Source organism: Ricinus communis, chromosome 1 (genome assembly GCF_019578655.1).
Source record: "Ricinus communis isolate WT05 ecotype wild-type chromosome 1, ASM1957865v1, whole genome shotgun sequence".
NCBI classification, from domain to species: Eukaryota; Viridiplantae; Streptophyta; class Magnoliopsida; order Malpighiales; family Euphorbiaceae; genus Ricinus; species Ricinus communis.
The window spans coordinates 30,875,244-30,889,858 of record NC_063256.1 but is presented as its reverse complement, the minus strand read 5'-3'; the positions used below and the strand labels follow the sequence as shown (position 1 = coordinate 30,889,858).

The following is a 14,615-nucleotide window of genomic DNA, read 5'->3' as shown; positions in this document are numbered from 1 at the left end:
AATAACAACTCTAAATGGATAGCTCCACCCTCCAATCATTAGAAACTCAATATGGATGCTTCAATCTATGATGGCTACGTTGGTCTAGCGTTTTCTTTTTAATGCATTTAATTTCCTTCTAAGAAAATAATATTAATTTATTAATTAGTACATCTCATCCGTTTATAATGCCTAGCACCCGGTTGAATCCTTTCATTGTTTTATTTTCACTATAACACTATAATTAAAAAAGATAAGTTATTATAAATACAATAAATGACACCAAAAAGCTTGATTCAACCAAAAAATTCTTTTAATCTTCAAGGTCCATTAACAAGATCTAAGACTAAGAAGATGCAAGGAGCTTTGTTAAGCTTAATGAAAGGCATGTAGACCAATCAAATCCAAACCAAAGGCTTTGGAAGTCAAATCTTCAATTTGTTTGAAAAGGAAGGCAACACGGGCTAAGCATGGGCGTGCTCCAAGTTATGTAGCCTACTGCCCTTTCAAAAGAATTAAGCATGGGCTAAGCATGGCCATGCTTAAGACCGTGTCTCCTACTATCCTTTCAATAAAGAATGAAGCATGTGCTAAGCATGGTTGTGCTAGCCTATTACACTATTTAGCTAAGTTTTGTATTTTGTTCAATAATAGTGAATTAGTCTATATATGTTTAGTGCATGTTTTAATAAGTTTTTTTAAGTATATTTTAGGTTATTTTAAGTTTGAATAAGTCTTTCCATCTTTGTAACTTATGTTTTAAGTGTGAGATTTTAATGGCAATTACAAATGTGGAGTTAAAGGCTCCAACAACTATAGTTTTAATTGTGTGTTAGTGGGGAGTCATGTGAGGTGTCTAGATATATCTAGGGTTTCTTTAGGTCTAGCTTTGGCTAGATATACCAAGCTAAGCTCCATTTGTAAACAACTTTTGATGATTAATATAATATATTACACTTATGAGTGTTTTTGCTTAAGTTCTTGCATGAGCTTTGAACTTATCAAATTTCTTTTAATTCATGGCGTTCTTTAACTAAAATCTTATTTTTGATTTTTTACTTATTAAATCTCTTTGGATTTGTGGCGTTAGGATTAGATTCAAGTGCTAATTTCACTGTTAATCAATAATAATTAAAATTAGTTTCATAAACTTCTTTTGAGGGATTCTTGAGTTTTGGAATCATCTTGATGGGAGGGTATTTTCTTGCATTCCATATGTATCATAACTTGTTAGTTATTGGGGTGTATGGTTGCTATAGAGGTGATTTCCTATCATTTGGTATCAGAGCTTGCTTTAATTGAGGTTTGCTTATCCTTTGTGTTTATGTGCTTGTTTTCTAATTCTTCATTTTCTTTTTATCTTTTTCATTATGTGCCAAATTTCTTTGCATTCCAAATTTGTCCCTTCTTTGTGTTTAATCTTTTTTATTTTATTTTAATTCTGCATTTTTATTAAAAAAAATTGAAACTAATAAAGAAAAAAATTCCATAATTAAAAAAATGTGGAAACAAAGTTCTTTTCATTTCAGAATTGTTTTAAGATTAAAGGGACCTTAAATTCGATAATTGATTATTGTTCTTTGTGTTAAACTACTTTTAAATTGGCCTACCTAAAATTTTGATATAGACAAGCCCTATTTCGTTTTATCGAATTACTTTCAATTAAAATTTGTTTGTTTTAAGGTACTTAGTTTATATAAGAATCCAAAGCAAAGGCAAGAGAGATAAAAGGAAAATAGTGGTGAGACTAGCATCGAGAAAAGCCAATTGAGTGAAACCACTTGAGAGCATTCTATTTATGTTCCTGTTTATTGTTTTCAGATTTCAACATGTCTAATAAAGACAAGAAAACAAGTTCTTCTTCAAATGATCCTATGGTATTAGCCAAGCAACAACAGTTTGAACGAATGTTCAAAATGATGGGTGAAGTTAGAGACCATTTGGAGAAACGTGATGATGTAATTACAAAGTCGAGAGATGAACTAAGAAGAGAAAGACAACCAACTCTTAATAATGAACAATATGATGGAGATTCTGACTTTGATCAAGTTACCATTGTTGATGATGGTCCACCTAGAAGGCAAAATAGGAGAGCAAGACTTGATCAAGTCGATTGAAATATAGGCAACATCAAAATGAAGATCAAACCACTACCGGCCATATCAACACTTCCTTTCTTTCAAGGAAAGAATGACCTCGAAGCCTATACGAGTGGGAAAGGAAAGTGGAGATGATCTTCGAATGTCACAAATATTTTGAAGTAAAGAAGGTAAAACTTGTTGTTGTGGAGTTTTGTAATTATCTATTTGTTTGGTAGGATCAATTTTGTAGGGAAAGGAGAAGCATTAGTGATAGACCCATTGAAACATGGGTAAAGATGAAACGCATCATGAAGAAGTGATTTTCCCTAGTCACTACTATAAGGAATTACACCAAAAGCTACAATCTTTGACACGAGGTTCTAAGAGTGTAGAGGAGTATCATAAAGAAATGGAAGTAGCCATGATAAGGGCTAACATATAGGAGGATAGAGAAGCTACCATGGCAAGGTTCTTGAATGGCTTGAACAAAAACACAATCGATATTGTGGAGTTGCAACCCTATGTTGAGAGTGAGGAAATGGTGAATATGGCCATGAAGATTGAGAGGCAACTCAAATTCAAGGGTACAAGTAAGTATGATTCTAAACCTTATTCGAGTTCCACTTCTTCTTTTTCTTGAAAGTCGAATTAGAGTAAAAATGATGATAAACCCATTGTTAAGCCTAAAATTGATGATTCTAAAGCTAAAGTAGATATGGGCAATGAGGGTAAAGTTGAGAATCAAACTAGAGGGATAAAATATTTTAAGTACTTAGGACTTGGACATTATGCACGTGATTGCCCAAATAAAAGAGTCATGATTAATAGAGATGGGGTAGTCGAAAGGGAAAGTGAAAGTGAGGATGAGATGCTACCTTTAGAGGATGTTAGTGATGCTGAATATGCTAAAAAGGATATCTTGGTAGTACAATGCACATTTAGTTTGCAAGTGAAAAATGATGAACATGGGGAGCAACATGAAAATTTGTTTCATACTCATTGTTTGATTGCTAATAAATTGTGTAACATGATTATGGCTAGTAGTAGTTGTACTAATATGTCTAGTACTTTTCTTGTTAAAAAATTAAATTTGCTTACTATTAAGCATCCAAAGCCTTACAAATTGCAATGGTTGAATGATAGTGGTGTTGTGAAGGTTAATAAGCAAGTATTGATTTCTTTTTCAATTGGTAGATATAAGGATGAGGTTTTATATGATGTGATTCCCATGTATGTCGGTCATGTTTTGTTGGAAAAACCTTGGCAATATGATAGACATGTTTTATATGATGATTTCAAGAATAGGTACTCTTTGACTGTGGAGGGAAAAAAGTTCAATCTTGGACCATTACCTCCTAATACCATTTATAAAGACCAAATGAGGATAAAACAACAATATGAGGAGCTTAAATCTTCAAATGAGGAAATTTTAGGTAGGGTGAAAGAGAGAGAAAATAAAAAAGGTGAGTTTAATGGTAAAAGTGAGTACAATGGGAAACACAAGGTGAGAGAAAACAAGGAAGAAAAGAGCGAAAGAAAAATGAATATCTATGCAAAAGTCAAGTGATGTGAGGAAAAAACTAACATTAATCTAATAAGTGCGTGTACTCATGTACAAAGATGTTTTCATTATAACTAATGATTTTAACTAAGATTTGTCTAGTGTTGTTTTTTTACCTTTTGAAGGAATATGAAGACCTCTTTTCCGGAGATGTGCCCAAAGGATAACCACCCATTCATGGTATTGAGCACCAAAATGACTTCATTCAGGGTGCAATATTCCAAATAGGCCAGCCTATAGATGCAACCCCGATGAGACAAAATAAATCCAAAGGCAAGTGAGTGAGCTTATGGATAAGGGGTATGTGATAGAAAGTATGAGCCCATTGCAGTTCTCGTAATTTTAGTGCCTAAAAGAGAAGGAACATGGAGGATGTGTGTTGATTGTCGCACCATTAACAAGATAACAGTAAAGTATCGTGAAACTATACCTAGGATAGATGATATGTTGGATGAATTTCATGCTTGTTGTGTGTTTTCTAAAATTGGTATTAAATCATATTATCATCAAATTAGAATCCATGAGAGTGATGAATGGAAAACTGCTTTCAAAACAAAATAAGGTTTATATGAGTGGTTAGTAATGCCATTTGGCTTAACTAATACACCAAGCACTTTTATGAGATTAATGAATCATATTTTGTGTGCTTTCATTGGAAAGTTTGTGGTGGTTTATTTTGATGATGTTCTTTTTTATAGTAAACCTTTAGATGAGCATGTAATACATTTAAAGGCTGTTTTTGATGTGTTAAAACAAGAGACCTTGCATGCTAATCCTAAGAATTACACTTTTTGCACTAATGAAATTACTTTTCTTAGATATATTGTTAATGATAAAAGAATTCATGTTGATCAAGAAAAAAGTAAAAGTAATTAAGAAATGGTTGAAACATACTAGTGTGCATGATGTTAGGAGTTTTCATGATCTTGCTAGTTTTTATAGGAGATTCATTAAGGATTTTTCTACAATTCCTGCACCTTTAACTAAATGCATTAAAAAGAATGTGGGTTTCAAGTGGGAAAAAGAATAAGATGTTGCTTTTGACTTCTTAAAGGACAAATTAAGTTCGGCACCCTTGCTTGCCTTGCCTAATTTTGTTGAACCCTTTGAGGTTGAGTATAATGCAAGTGGAATATGTATTGAAAGAGTCCTAATGCAAGAAGGAAGTCCAACTGCATTCTTCAGGCAAAAGCTTAATAGAGCTAGTCTAAACTATCCAACATATGACAAGGAGTTCTATGTGTTGGTATGGATATTAGAATATTGGCAACACTAACTTTGGTATAAGGAATTTGTGATTCATACTGACCATGAGTCCTTGAAGTATCTCAAAGGACAAGAAAAGTTTAGTAGAAGATGTATAAATGGGTGGAGTTTATAGAGTCATTTCCTTACACCATCAAGTACAAGGAGAATGTGGTAGCTAATGCTTTATCAAGAACGTATGCTTTGATTTCTACTCTTGATTAGGGGTGCAAATGAGCCGAGTCAAGTCCAGCTTTTCAATGTTTAAGCTTGGCTCGTAAAAATTTAACTGACCTTGAGCTCGATAGTTTTTTATACTTTAGAGCTCGAGCTCGGCTCGTTGTAATTTTGATATGTTTGAGCTTGGTTCAAGCGCAGCTCGTAATTAGATCAATAGTACATATAAACAAGTTGAACTCGAGCTTAGTATTTATATAAACGAGCTAAGCTCGGGCTTAACTTAATTTCAAGCTCGTTAAGAAAGCTCGATTCTAAGCTCATTAAGCAAGCTCGATTTTACCAAATATATAGCTGTAAATTTTGCAATTATAAATAAATTATACACAAGAGCAAAATATGTATATAAATTTAAAAGCTAAAATAATTAAATCAAGTTTTTGATAGAAAAAAGAATAAGAAAAAGTTCAACAAACTCCATAGAATTCTATTTCAAACTCGTTCCAAATCCATTTATAATTTAGTTAGGACTAGGAATGCAAACGAGTAAAGTCTAGTATCATAAGCTTCACATTAAGCATATTACAAAGATATTTACTCATGTTAATTTATAGAAATTCTTACTCCAGTATCTTTCCTTTATCACTTAAACTATAATATCTTTTATGTTAATTTATAAAGTTCTTACTCTATTTACAAGCTTCATACTAAGCATATTATAAAAATATTTACTCATGTTTTGTTAATTTACAAATGTATAGACTATAATTTTCAAATATCTTTAAACATTTACATAATATATGCTTGTTTATTCAATGCTAAGACTATGTAGCTTTATAGTAATATCTTTAAGTATTTACTGTTACGAAGTTTTATAATAAAGCAATGTAGTTTATATTGATTTAAGTTAACTATATTATACATAAAACTATATTGTTTCATACATAGTTTTTATTTTATTATTCTACTTAAATTACTTTATGACAAAAAATAAAATAGTAAGAAATTAATAATAATTAAAATATACATAATTAATACTAACTTAATTAATAATGTTATTAAACTAGGACTTATTTAAGTAACACTAAAATTATTCAATTAGAATATTTATAATTAAAACCTAATTTGTAGATATATATTGTTTCTTTAATGTAATAAAAGTTGAGTTCTTATAATGTATTTATTTTATTTTTTTTTCAATTAGAATATATTACTTATTTGATGCATGAGCTAGATGCGAGCTTTTTAAACGAGCCAGCTCGCAAGCTCATTAAACGAGCTAGCTTGTGAGCTTTTTAACAAGTTAGCTTGCGAGCTCATTAAACGATCCAACTCACGAGCTCAGACGAGCCGAGCACTATTAAACTCGAGCTCGAATTGTTTAATAAATGAGCTAAAAATTGAAGCTCGAGCTCAGCTCATTTATCCTGATGAATGAACTCGAACGAGCTTTTACAGAGCCAAGCTTCGAGTAGCTCGCAAATGGCTCGTGCAGCCCTATTCTTGATGCAAAGTTGTTAGGTTTTGAATTTAACAAAGACTTGTATATTTATGACCTTAATATTACAAATGTGTACGGGAAAAGGGAGGTTTTTACAAATTCTATAGGCTTGATGATTTTCTTTTTTAAGAAAACAAGCTGTGTGTGCCTCAATCTTCTTTGAGAGAGGCACATGGAGGAGGTTTAATAAGGCATTTTGGTGTGAGTAAGACTATATACGTGTTGAGTGAGCATTTCTTTTGGTCACACATGAGAAAAAATGTTGAAAAAGTGTGTGAGAGATGTATTACATGTAAACAATCTAAATCTAGAGTGATGCCTCATGGGTTATATGTAACTTTTCCCATCCTTAATGAACTTTAGGTAGACATTTCTGTGGACTTTGTATTAGGATTACCTAGGTCAAAAGGGGGGAAATATTCTATCTTTGTTATTGTTGATGGGTTTAACAAGATGACTCATTTTATATATTGTCACAAGATGGATGATGTAACACATGTTGCGGGGCTATTCTTCAAGGAAGTTGTGAGGCCACATGGGGTTCCAAGGAAAATAGTAAGCGATATAGATATCAAGTTTCTTAGCCACATTTGGAAGACACCTTGGAGCAAGTTGGGAACAAAAATTCTATTCTCAACAACTTTCCATCTACAAACGGATGGACAAACATAGGTGGTTAATAGGACTCTTTCACAACTATTGAGAGTTATAATTCAAAGGAACTTGAAAAATTGGGAAGAATGCTTGCCACATGTGGAGTTTGCCTACAGTAGAAGTGTACATGGCACAACAAATCAAACACCATTTGAGGTTATTTATGGGTCTAATCCATTAACTTCTATGGGTTTGATGCCATTACCAATTGAGAAAGCTAACTTGGAAGGCAAATAAATGGATGTTTTTGTTAAGAGCTTACATAAAAAAGTGAAGGCCTAAATAGAGAAGAAGACTCTTCAATATGAAAGGTGACACAACAAGGGAAGAAAGAAAGTGGTATTTGAACCAGGTGATTGGGTTTGGGTATACTTGAGGAATGAGAGATTTTCAAGCCAAAGAAATCAAAGCTAATGCTAAGAGAAAATGGACAATTTCAAGTCCTTGAAAGAATCAATAACAATGCCTACAAGCGTGATATACCAAGTGAGTATGGTAATGTAAGTGCATCTTTCAATGTAGTTTATCTTTCTTTCTTTGATGTAGGCAAGAAAGATGATAATGAACTTGATTTGAGGATGAATCCTTTCGAGGAGAGAGGGAATAATGGAAAAAAGATTAATTCAACTAAAGATTCTTTTAATCTTCAAGGTCCATTGATAATATCTAATGCTAAAAAGATGCAAAAAGCTCTGTTAAGCTTCATAGAAGCCAATCAAACCCAAACCAAAGGCATTGGAAGTCAAATTTTCAATTTGTTTGAAAAGGAAGGAGGCATGGGCTAAGCATGTGCGTGCTCCAAGTCGTGTCGCCTACTACCCTTTCAAAAGAATGAAGCATGGTCGTGCTCAAGACCGTGTCGCCTACTACCCTTTCAATAAAGAATGAAGTATGGGCTAAGCATGATCGTGCTAAGGCCGTGTCGCCTACTACGTTGTTTAGCTAAGTTTTGTATTTTATTCAATAATAGTGAATTACTCTATATATGTCTAGTTTTCATTTTAATAAGTATTTTAGGTTATTTTAAGTTTGACGAAGTCCTTCCATCTTTATAACTTATGTTGTAAGTGTTAGTAATAATATATAAAATATAAACATATGCTAGAATTATCAAGATTATAAGGACAATAATATGAAAATAAATGGACAACAAAGTAGTAAAATTTAGATACTAATGTAAGACAAATAGGACGCCAATAATTTGAGAATTTTTGGATTCAAAAAGAGACGCTAAAGCAAATTTTTGGCACACCAGCATAACACGATCAAGATAAAAGAGAAATTAGGACATCAGAAATCCGAGGCTTGTGTATCACACAATTTTCTTAAAACATATTTGCCCCTCACCATTGGTGTTTAAGGATGATATGACGTCTGTTTTCCAGGATACAATGGATCAACACATTTGATGAACACCACAACAACTGTACCAGCAAACTTGAACTATGTTTGAGCTTTATTACACTTGAAAGCAAAGAAAAGAAGATAGGAGGATCTTTCTTTTCACACCTTGAATGAAAGTAATATGGATGATATATATAGGGAATGACTAATATAGGGAAATGACCTTTGACATACCTTAAGATTTTTGATATATCATGATTAATTATAATTAATCTATGACTTTTTGTATTACCATGATTAATTCATCATTATTCCATGACCTTTGGAAATATCATGATTAGTTCACTATTAATCCATGACCTTTGATATATCATATGATCTTCGGTATTTCATATAACTTTTACATGTCAACATTCAATGGATATCAACTTATCATTCACCCATAATTCATTTTGGATGGGGCCTCCTCAAAATGAGTTATCATATGTCTCATAAATATTGCCAATTTTCCAACAGTAAGTGTGAGAGTTTAACATTTAGGAGTTATAGGTATGGAGTTGAAGGTTCCAACAACTATATATTTAATTGTGTGTTAGTGGGGAGTTATGTGAGGTGTCCAGACATATCTAAGGTTTCTTTAGATCTAGCTTTGGCTATATATACCAAGCTAAGCTCTATTTGTAAGCAATTTTTAATGATTAATATAATATATTACACTTGTGAGTGTTTTTGCTTAAGTTCTTGCATGAACTTTGAATTTATCAAATTTCTTTTAGGTTGTGACGTTATTTAACTAAAATCTTATTTTTTATTCTTTCCTTATCAAATTCTTTTGGATTTGTGGCATTGTGATTAGATTCTGATTAGATTCAATTGCTAATTTCATTGTTGATCAATAACAATTGAAATGAGTTCATAAGCTTCTTTTGAGGGATCTTTGGATTTTATAATCATCTTGATTGGTTGGTATTATTTTGCATTCTGTATGTATCATACTTGTTGGTTATTGGGGTACATGGTTGCTAAGGATGTGATTTTCTATCAATAAAATTTTTGTATTTTATGGTTTCTATACACATTAACTTTTAATCATTTAAGAAAAAAATTAAATAAGTTGATGAAAAGGAATAATTGTTTTAATCACAAAAATAATTATTATTTTATGAAGAATGATGCTTTTTTATATTTTTTTATAAATTAATATATTTTTCTTAATTACAAAAGGAATTATGATATTACAAAAATATGACTGCTTTTACATAACTCAATTATTTGTGAAATATTTGGTAAATTAATAAAATTATAATAAAATCTTTCATAAGAGTAAAATTATTATTGTACGAAAAATGAAAACTACTTTTATATTTTCTCACATTAAAATAATTTTTATAAGTCTTATTTACTTATGAAAAAAATTATAATATTACAAAAATATTATTGCTTTATTATAAGTCACTAATTTATAAAACAATTAGTCATTCGGAAATATAAAAAAATTACAAGAAAATTGCTATCTCATTAAGAATTTTATAGGTTTTCATAATTTAAAACAATTTTTAAAAATTAACTTTATATACTATTTTAGTTATTTTAGTATTAATCAATATTAGTCGGTAACTCATAATTACATATTAACAAGGTTAAATATTTTATATATTTAAAAATGAAATTAAGAATTTGGCAATCTCTTTATTGGCCGTTTAAATGAAAGAATGGTTACTAATTTATTTATAAAAATATTATGATATTATAGAAATAGGCTGAGTTTATGCAGGTCAATAACTTACAAAAATTAGTAAGTTAAAAATAAAAGAATAAAATTTGTTATAATCACAAAAATAAATTACTATTTCATTAAAAATTATAATCCTTTAAATACTTTTTCATAATTTAAAATAATTTGTTTTATAAATTTTATAGGCATATGAAGTTTAATATTATTTTAATTATTTTAGCATTTTCTGAATTCTAGTTAAAAAAATTATTGTATGTTATATATTTAAATAAAATTAATTATGTGGCACTCTTTTTATTTATCCTTTAAAATAAGAATGGTTACTTTGTCTAATATATAGATTTTTCAATTCAAACAATATGTTTTATACTTATTGTTAGGCTAAATTATTTTATTAATTTGAAAATTTTTGATTTTGATTTGATAATTAAATTAAGTAGTATTAATGTTGTTTTCAAATGATTTACATATAATAATTTAAGTACACATTATTTGAAGATTAAGTTTTTAGATAACTATTTTAATAACTCAAAACACTATTGTTTGACCGTTAAATTGATATAATAAAATTAATAATTTTTTAAAATGTGATTTAACGGTCAAATAATGAAATTATGAATTGTTAAGTTCCAAACATATGTTATCAAACACGGATTACATAATAATGATAGTTGATCGAAGTAAATGTGGCAAAATCCTAATAAATTCTGATTTTTTAACGGTGAGATATTTTTTTTTGTTATGATTTGTAATCACATAAGTATATTTATCTGAAAAAAAATCTACATACTAAAAATTATAAAACAGTGAAATACAAAATATTTTTTTATTTTATTTTAAATACGGATTTACCTAGCTATTATGGGTGGATTCGGATCCAAAATCCTATTCTCCAAGAAAACCTTTGCTTGGAATAGCTAGCTTTTGGGGAGTATCTCATCACTGCACAACAATCTTATACCTTTGCGATAAAAGTATTTTGTCCCATTATATATACTCTTAGTGTATCGATGTTTCAAGAAACTGAGCATTATACCTAGTTCACAACTTGAAATTATTTTGGTAGGTCAGAATATATTTAAGATCTGATGTAAATATGCCATAGAGAATTTCAGCTTGGAAATTATGAATGATTCATTTCTCTATTTACTTATCATCATTGTCTGCTTATCTATTTTTCAAAACATAAATTCTCCTTGAATATTTCACATTAATAAGAAAAGATTAAAAAAAAAAAACTATAGATTAACATGTTATCTGCATTGTCATTAGACTAGTAGGATAGATTAAATAAATAGTTATTAAACTTTGTATTTAGTTTAATTTTGATAACATAATCTTAATTTGTTCATTTTCAATTATTCAGCTTTAATTGTGTTTTTCCTAATCATATTCCAATTGAAATTTTTACATGTTATAAAAATAGTTAACAAAAAAAAGTAATTAAGAGAAATGTGATGTATCAATTCCTCAATAATAATAAAAATAAATTGTAATCAAATTGAAATTGAATGATTGAAACGAAACAAATTTATATTTAAAAAAAATAATTAACTATTTATATCATTATCTGTCGTAGTTAATATATGGGTTGCCTTATAATAAGTCAAAAGCTCAACTCTAGCGGCTTCCTACCGGTCCCTTTTATTTTTTTTTTTGAAATATTATTATTATATATATATTCAGTAATTCATGTTAATGGCAAAATCCATTGGTAAACTCTTACTTCTATTTCTTGAAATAAATATAAATAGAGAAAGCCTCATTTATTATTGACATACAAAGATAGGCAATAGCCAACATAAACACCAACATGGAATGAGTAGTAATGATGCAAAACGCATCTTCTGAACCACCTTATAAACTAGACCCCTCACAAATAGGGATATACGTTAGTATTAATAATTATACTAAAGAAACTCATTTCGAAATAAAATGGAACATCTCCTCATACATGGTAAAAACCTCTGAGAGAGAAAGAGAAGAGATAGATTATATCTTATATATTAATAATTTATATATAATGACAATAATTCAGTTAAGGCTTGCCTCCTTTCTTCCTGGGATCATGCTTAGTGTTTGGTCCTGTGTCATCATAATCTAGCATATTCATCAAAAGCTTCCTGGTATTGATCATTTGGAACACATCCTTTTTTCACATAGAGACATGTGGAAACATTGGTTAGTGAAGAAATTATGAATTAATAACTTAAGAGTTACTATAAACATATGTACCCAAAAATAAGAAACTAAAATCAAGACAATAATTCGTTTCTTTGAATAGAATCCATGTTTCTACATCTATATAATAGTGTGCACTTTTGGCATTTAGTATTTTATGTTGAGAAGTTACGTAGTGATCATACCTTGTGAAGTGAGTGATTTGGGTTCATGCCTTCCCTGAAGCCTTCAACCATGCCTACAAGACAAAGCCAAGCTCTTTAAGTGGATCATACATTTTGTATAACATAATTGTATACAATAAAATGTAATCAGAATGGAAAAATCAGTAACATAATGAATTTAAAAAATGATTGATTCCATTATATTTCACTACGATTTAAAATCTGAAAAAGATATACACTAACCTGAAGAAAAGGGAATGAGGAGTAAAAGGGAGAGTAGAAGGAGGGTCTTGATGCTAAGAGTCGGAGCCATTTGAGTGCAAGAGGAAATAGGCTATGTGCCTTTACCATGAGAGGGGAAAGGGAGGGAAGATTGGCTTTTATTGTTAGTGGTAGTTCAAGTGCCATGAGAGCTCTATTCTTGTGGCGCACCACCCAATAGCTACAGAATGATGATGAAATGCATTATCCTTTAGCCCACAATTAAAAACCCTAAAGTCAACTACTTTTCTTTTTTTATATATATGTAACATTTAACCAAAAAAGAAGGAAAGAGAAAGAAAAACGCAATGGAATGCATGTGGACAAACCAAGGACAAGAATACTTTGCATGGCTTTAGTTCTGTAGCCATTTTGAGCTTATTGGCTTTTTTTGGAGTCTTTATCACCTTGTTAATAAGTCGGTCTGCTTCTCTTCGGAATAAAAAGAAAAGAAAAAAAAAAGAAAAACTATTAAAAATGTAAAACAGTTAATATTTGATATATACATGAAAACTAATAGAAAAATAACAAGTATGTATAAGTGTTTTATATTTAAGTATTTAATAATTAATATATACTTCATCGTTTAAAACTAATGGATATTTATCAATCATCTATTTGTTTGGTGTATAGTTGCGTGGAAATTTTTATTATAAAGTATCTTTTAATTTATAACATTTAAAATTAAATATTTTATTTTAAAAGTATATGTTTAAATATAAAAGTTAATTAAAACTAAATTAAACTCATATAATAATAATTTAATATCAGATGTAATTAATAATATGTCGTATTTAGATAAATTTTTTATGAATTTATTAATTTTCTTATAAATATAAAAAATACAATTAATTATTTTTAAAATTATAAATTATTATTTAATTATTTTATATATGCTTTTAAGATTGAATTTATTATTTAATTAAAATAACAATATATTAATTATTTTATAATACTCTTTATAAAATATGTAAATAAATATTAAATTACATATAATATTATGCTTATGTATTAAAAACTAAATGCACATAAGATCTATGTATATATTCAAAATCACCCATTTCTTTTACTATTATTATTTTAAGATTTTAAATTTGATATGGAGTATCCTACAAAGATTATGTTGGTCGACCAATCTAATTTATACGGAAGCAACTTTTGGATAGGCTAGTGCAAGAACCATGGCAAATCGTTGTTGTTTCTATTTTTGTTAATGTAATAAGATATTTATTTTTTTTTTCATTAAAACAAATTAGAATAGTACAAATATAAAAAAAGAGTCACCACCCACGATTTGGATGGACGACTCGTTCCTTTGCTTCGCACCAATCTATTACGAGATAATATGAGATAAAATTATATAAGATTGGGCATCATACTGCTCATATATTCTACGGGCTTACATATTTAATAAAAATTATATTAAATGTTAATTTATCAGTGAACTTATTTAATGTAATTTTTATACATAATTAATAAATTTTTAAATTTTAATAAAAGTTTATTTTCTTATTTATATAGACTTAATGAGATTTTATTAGATTAGAATATAAAAACTCCTAGATTATGATTTCCAATACGTCAAATCATATGACAACTTCTATTCTCTATCCATCGCAAACAGAAAGCAAGAAATTCTAAGGAATTCAAAAATTTGACTGAAGAAAGCTATACTTGTTGATTCAAGCACTCGTACATCATTCATTCTATAAAAGATTTAATTATTATAATA

General features: G+C 29.2%; 1 protein-coding gene across 1 annotated transcript; it reads right to left on the bottom strand.

Annotated features, from left to right (window-relative positions):
- Positions 1-12,024: 12,024 nt before the first annotated feature.
- LOC112535876 lies at positions 12,025-13,023 on the bottom strand. The gene is made up of 3 exons (XM_025158619.2): positions 12,866-13,023; positions 12,644-12,696; positions 12,025-12,426 (listed from the first exon to the last, which is right to left on the bottom strand). Exons 1-3 carry the CDS (start codon positions 12,933-12,935, stop codon positions 12,316-12,318), a joined length of 234 nt encoding a protein of 77 aa, XP_025014387.1. The 5' UTR covers positions 12,936-13,023; the 3' UTR covers positions 12,025-12,315.
- Between the last annotated feature and the right edge of the window lie 1,592 nt (positions 13,024-14,615).

Bases quoted from the DNA above. Each gene is read 5' to 3' on its own strand.
- LOC112535876 (XM_025158619.2), bottom strand. From the start codon at position 12,935: ATGGCTCCGACTCTTAGCATCAAGACCCTCCTTCTACTCTCCCTTTTA. The intron at 12,697-12,865 runs GTTAGTGTATAT...TTTGTCTTGTAG, and splicing joins CCTCATTCCCTTTTCTTCAG to GCATGGTTGAAGGCTTCAGG. The intron at 12,427-12,643 runs GTATGATCACTA...ATGTGAAAAAAG, and splicing joins CAAATCACTCACTTCACAAG to GATGTGTTCCAAATGATCAA.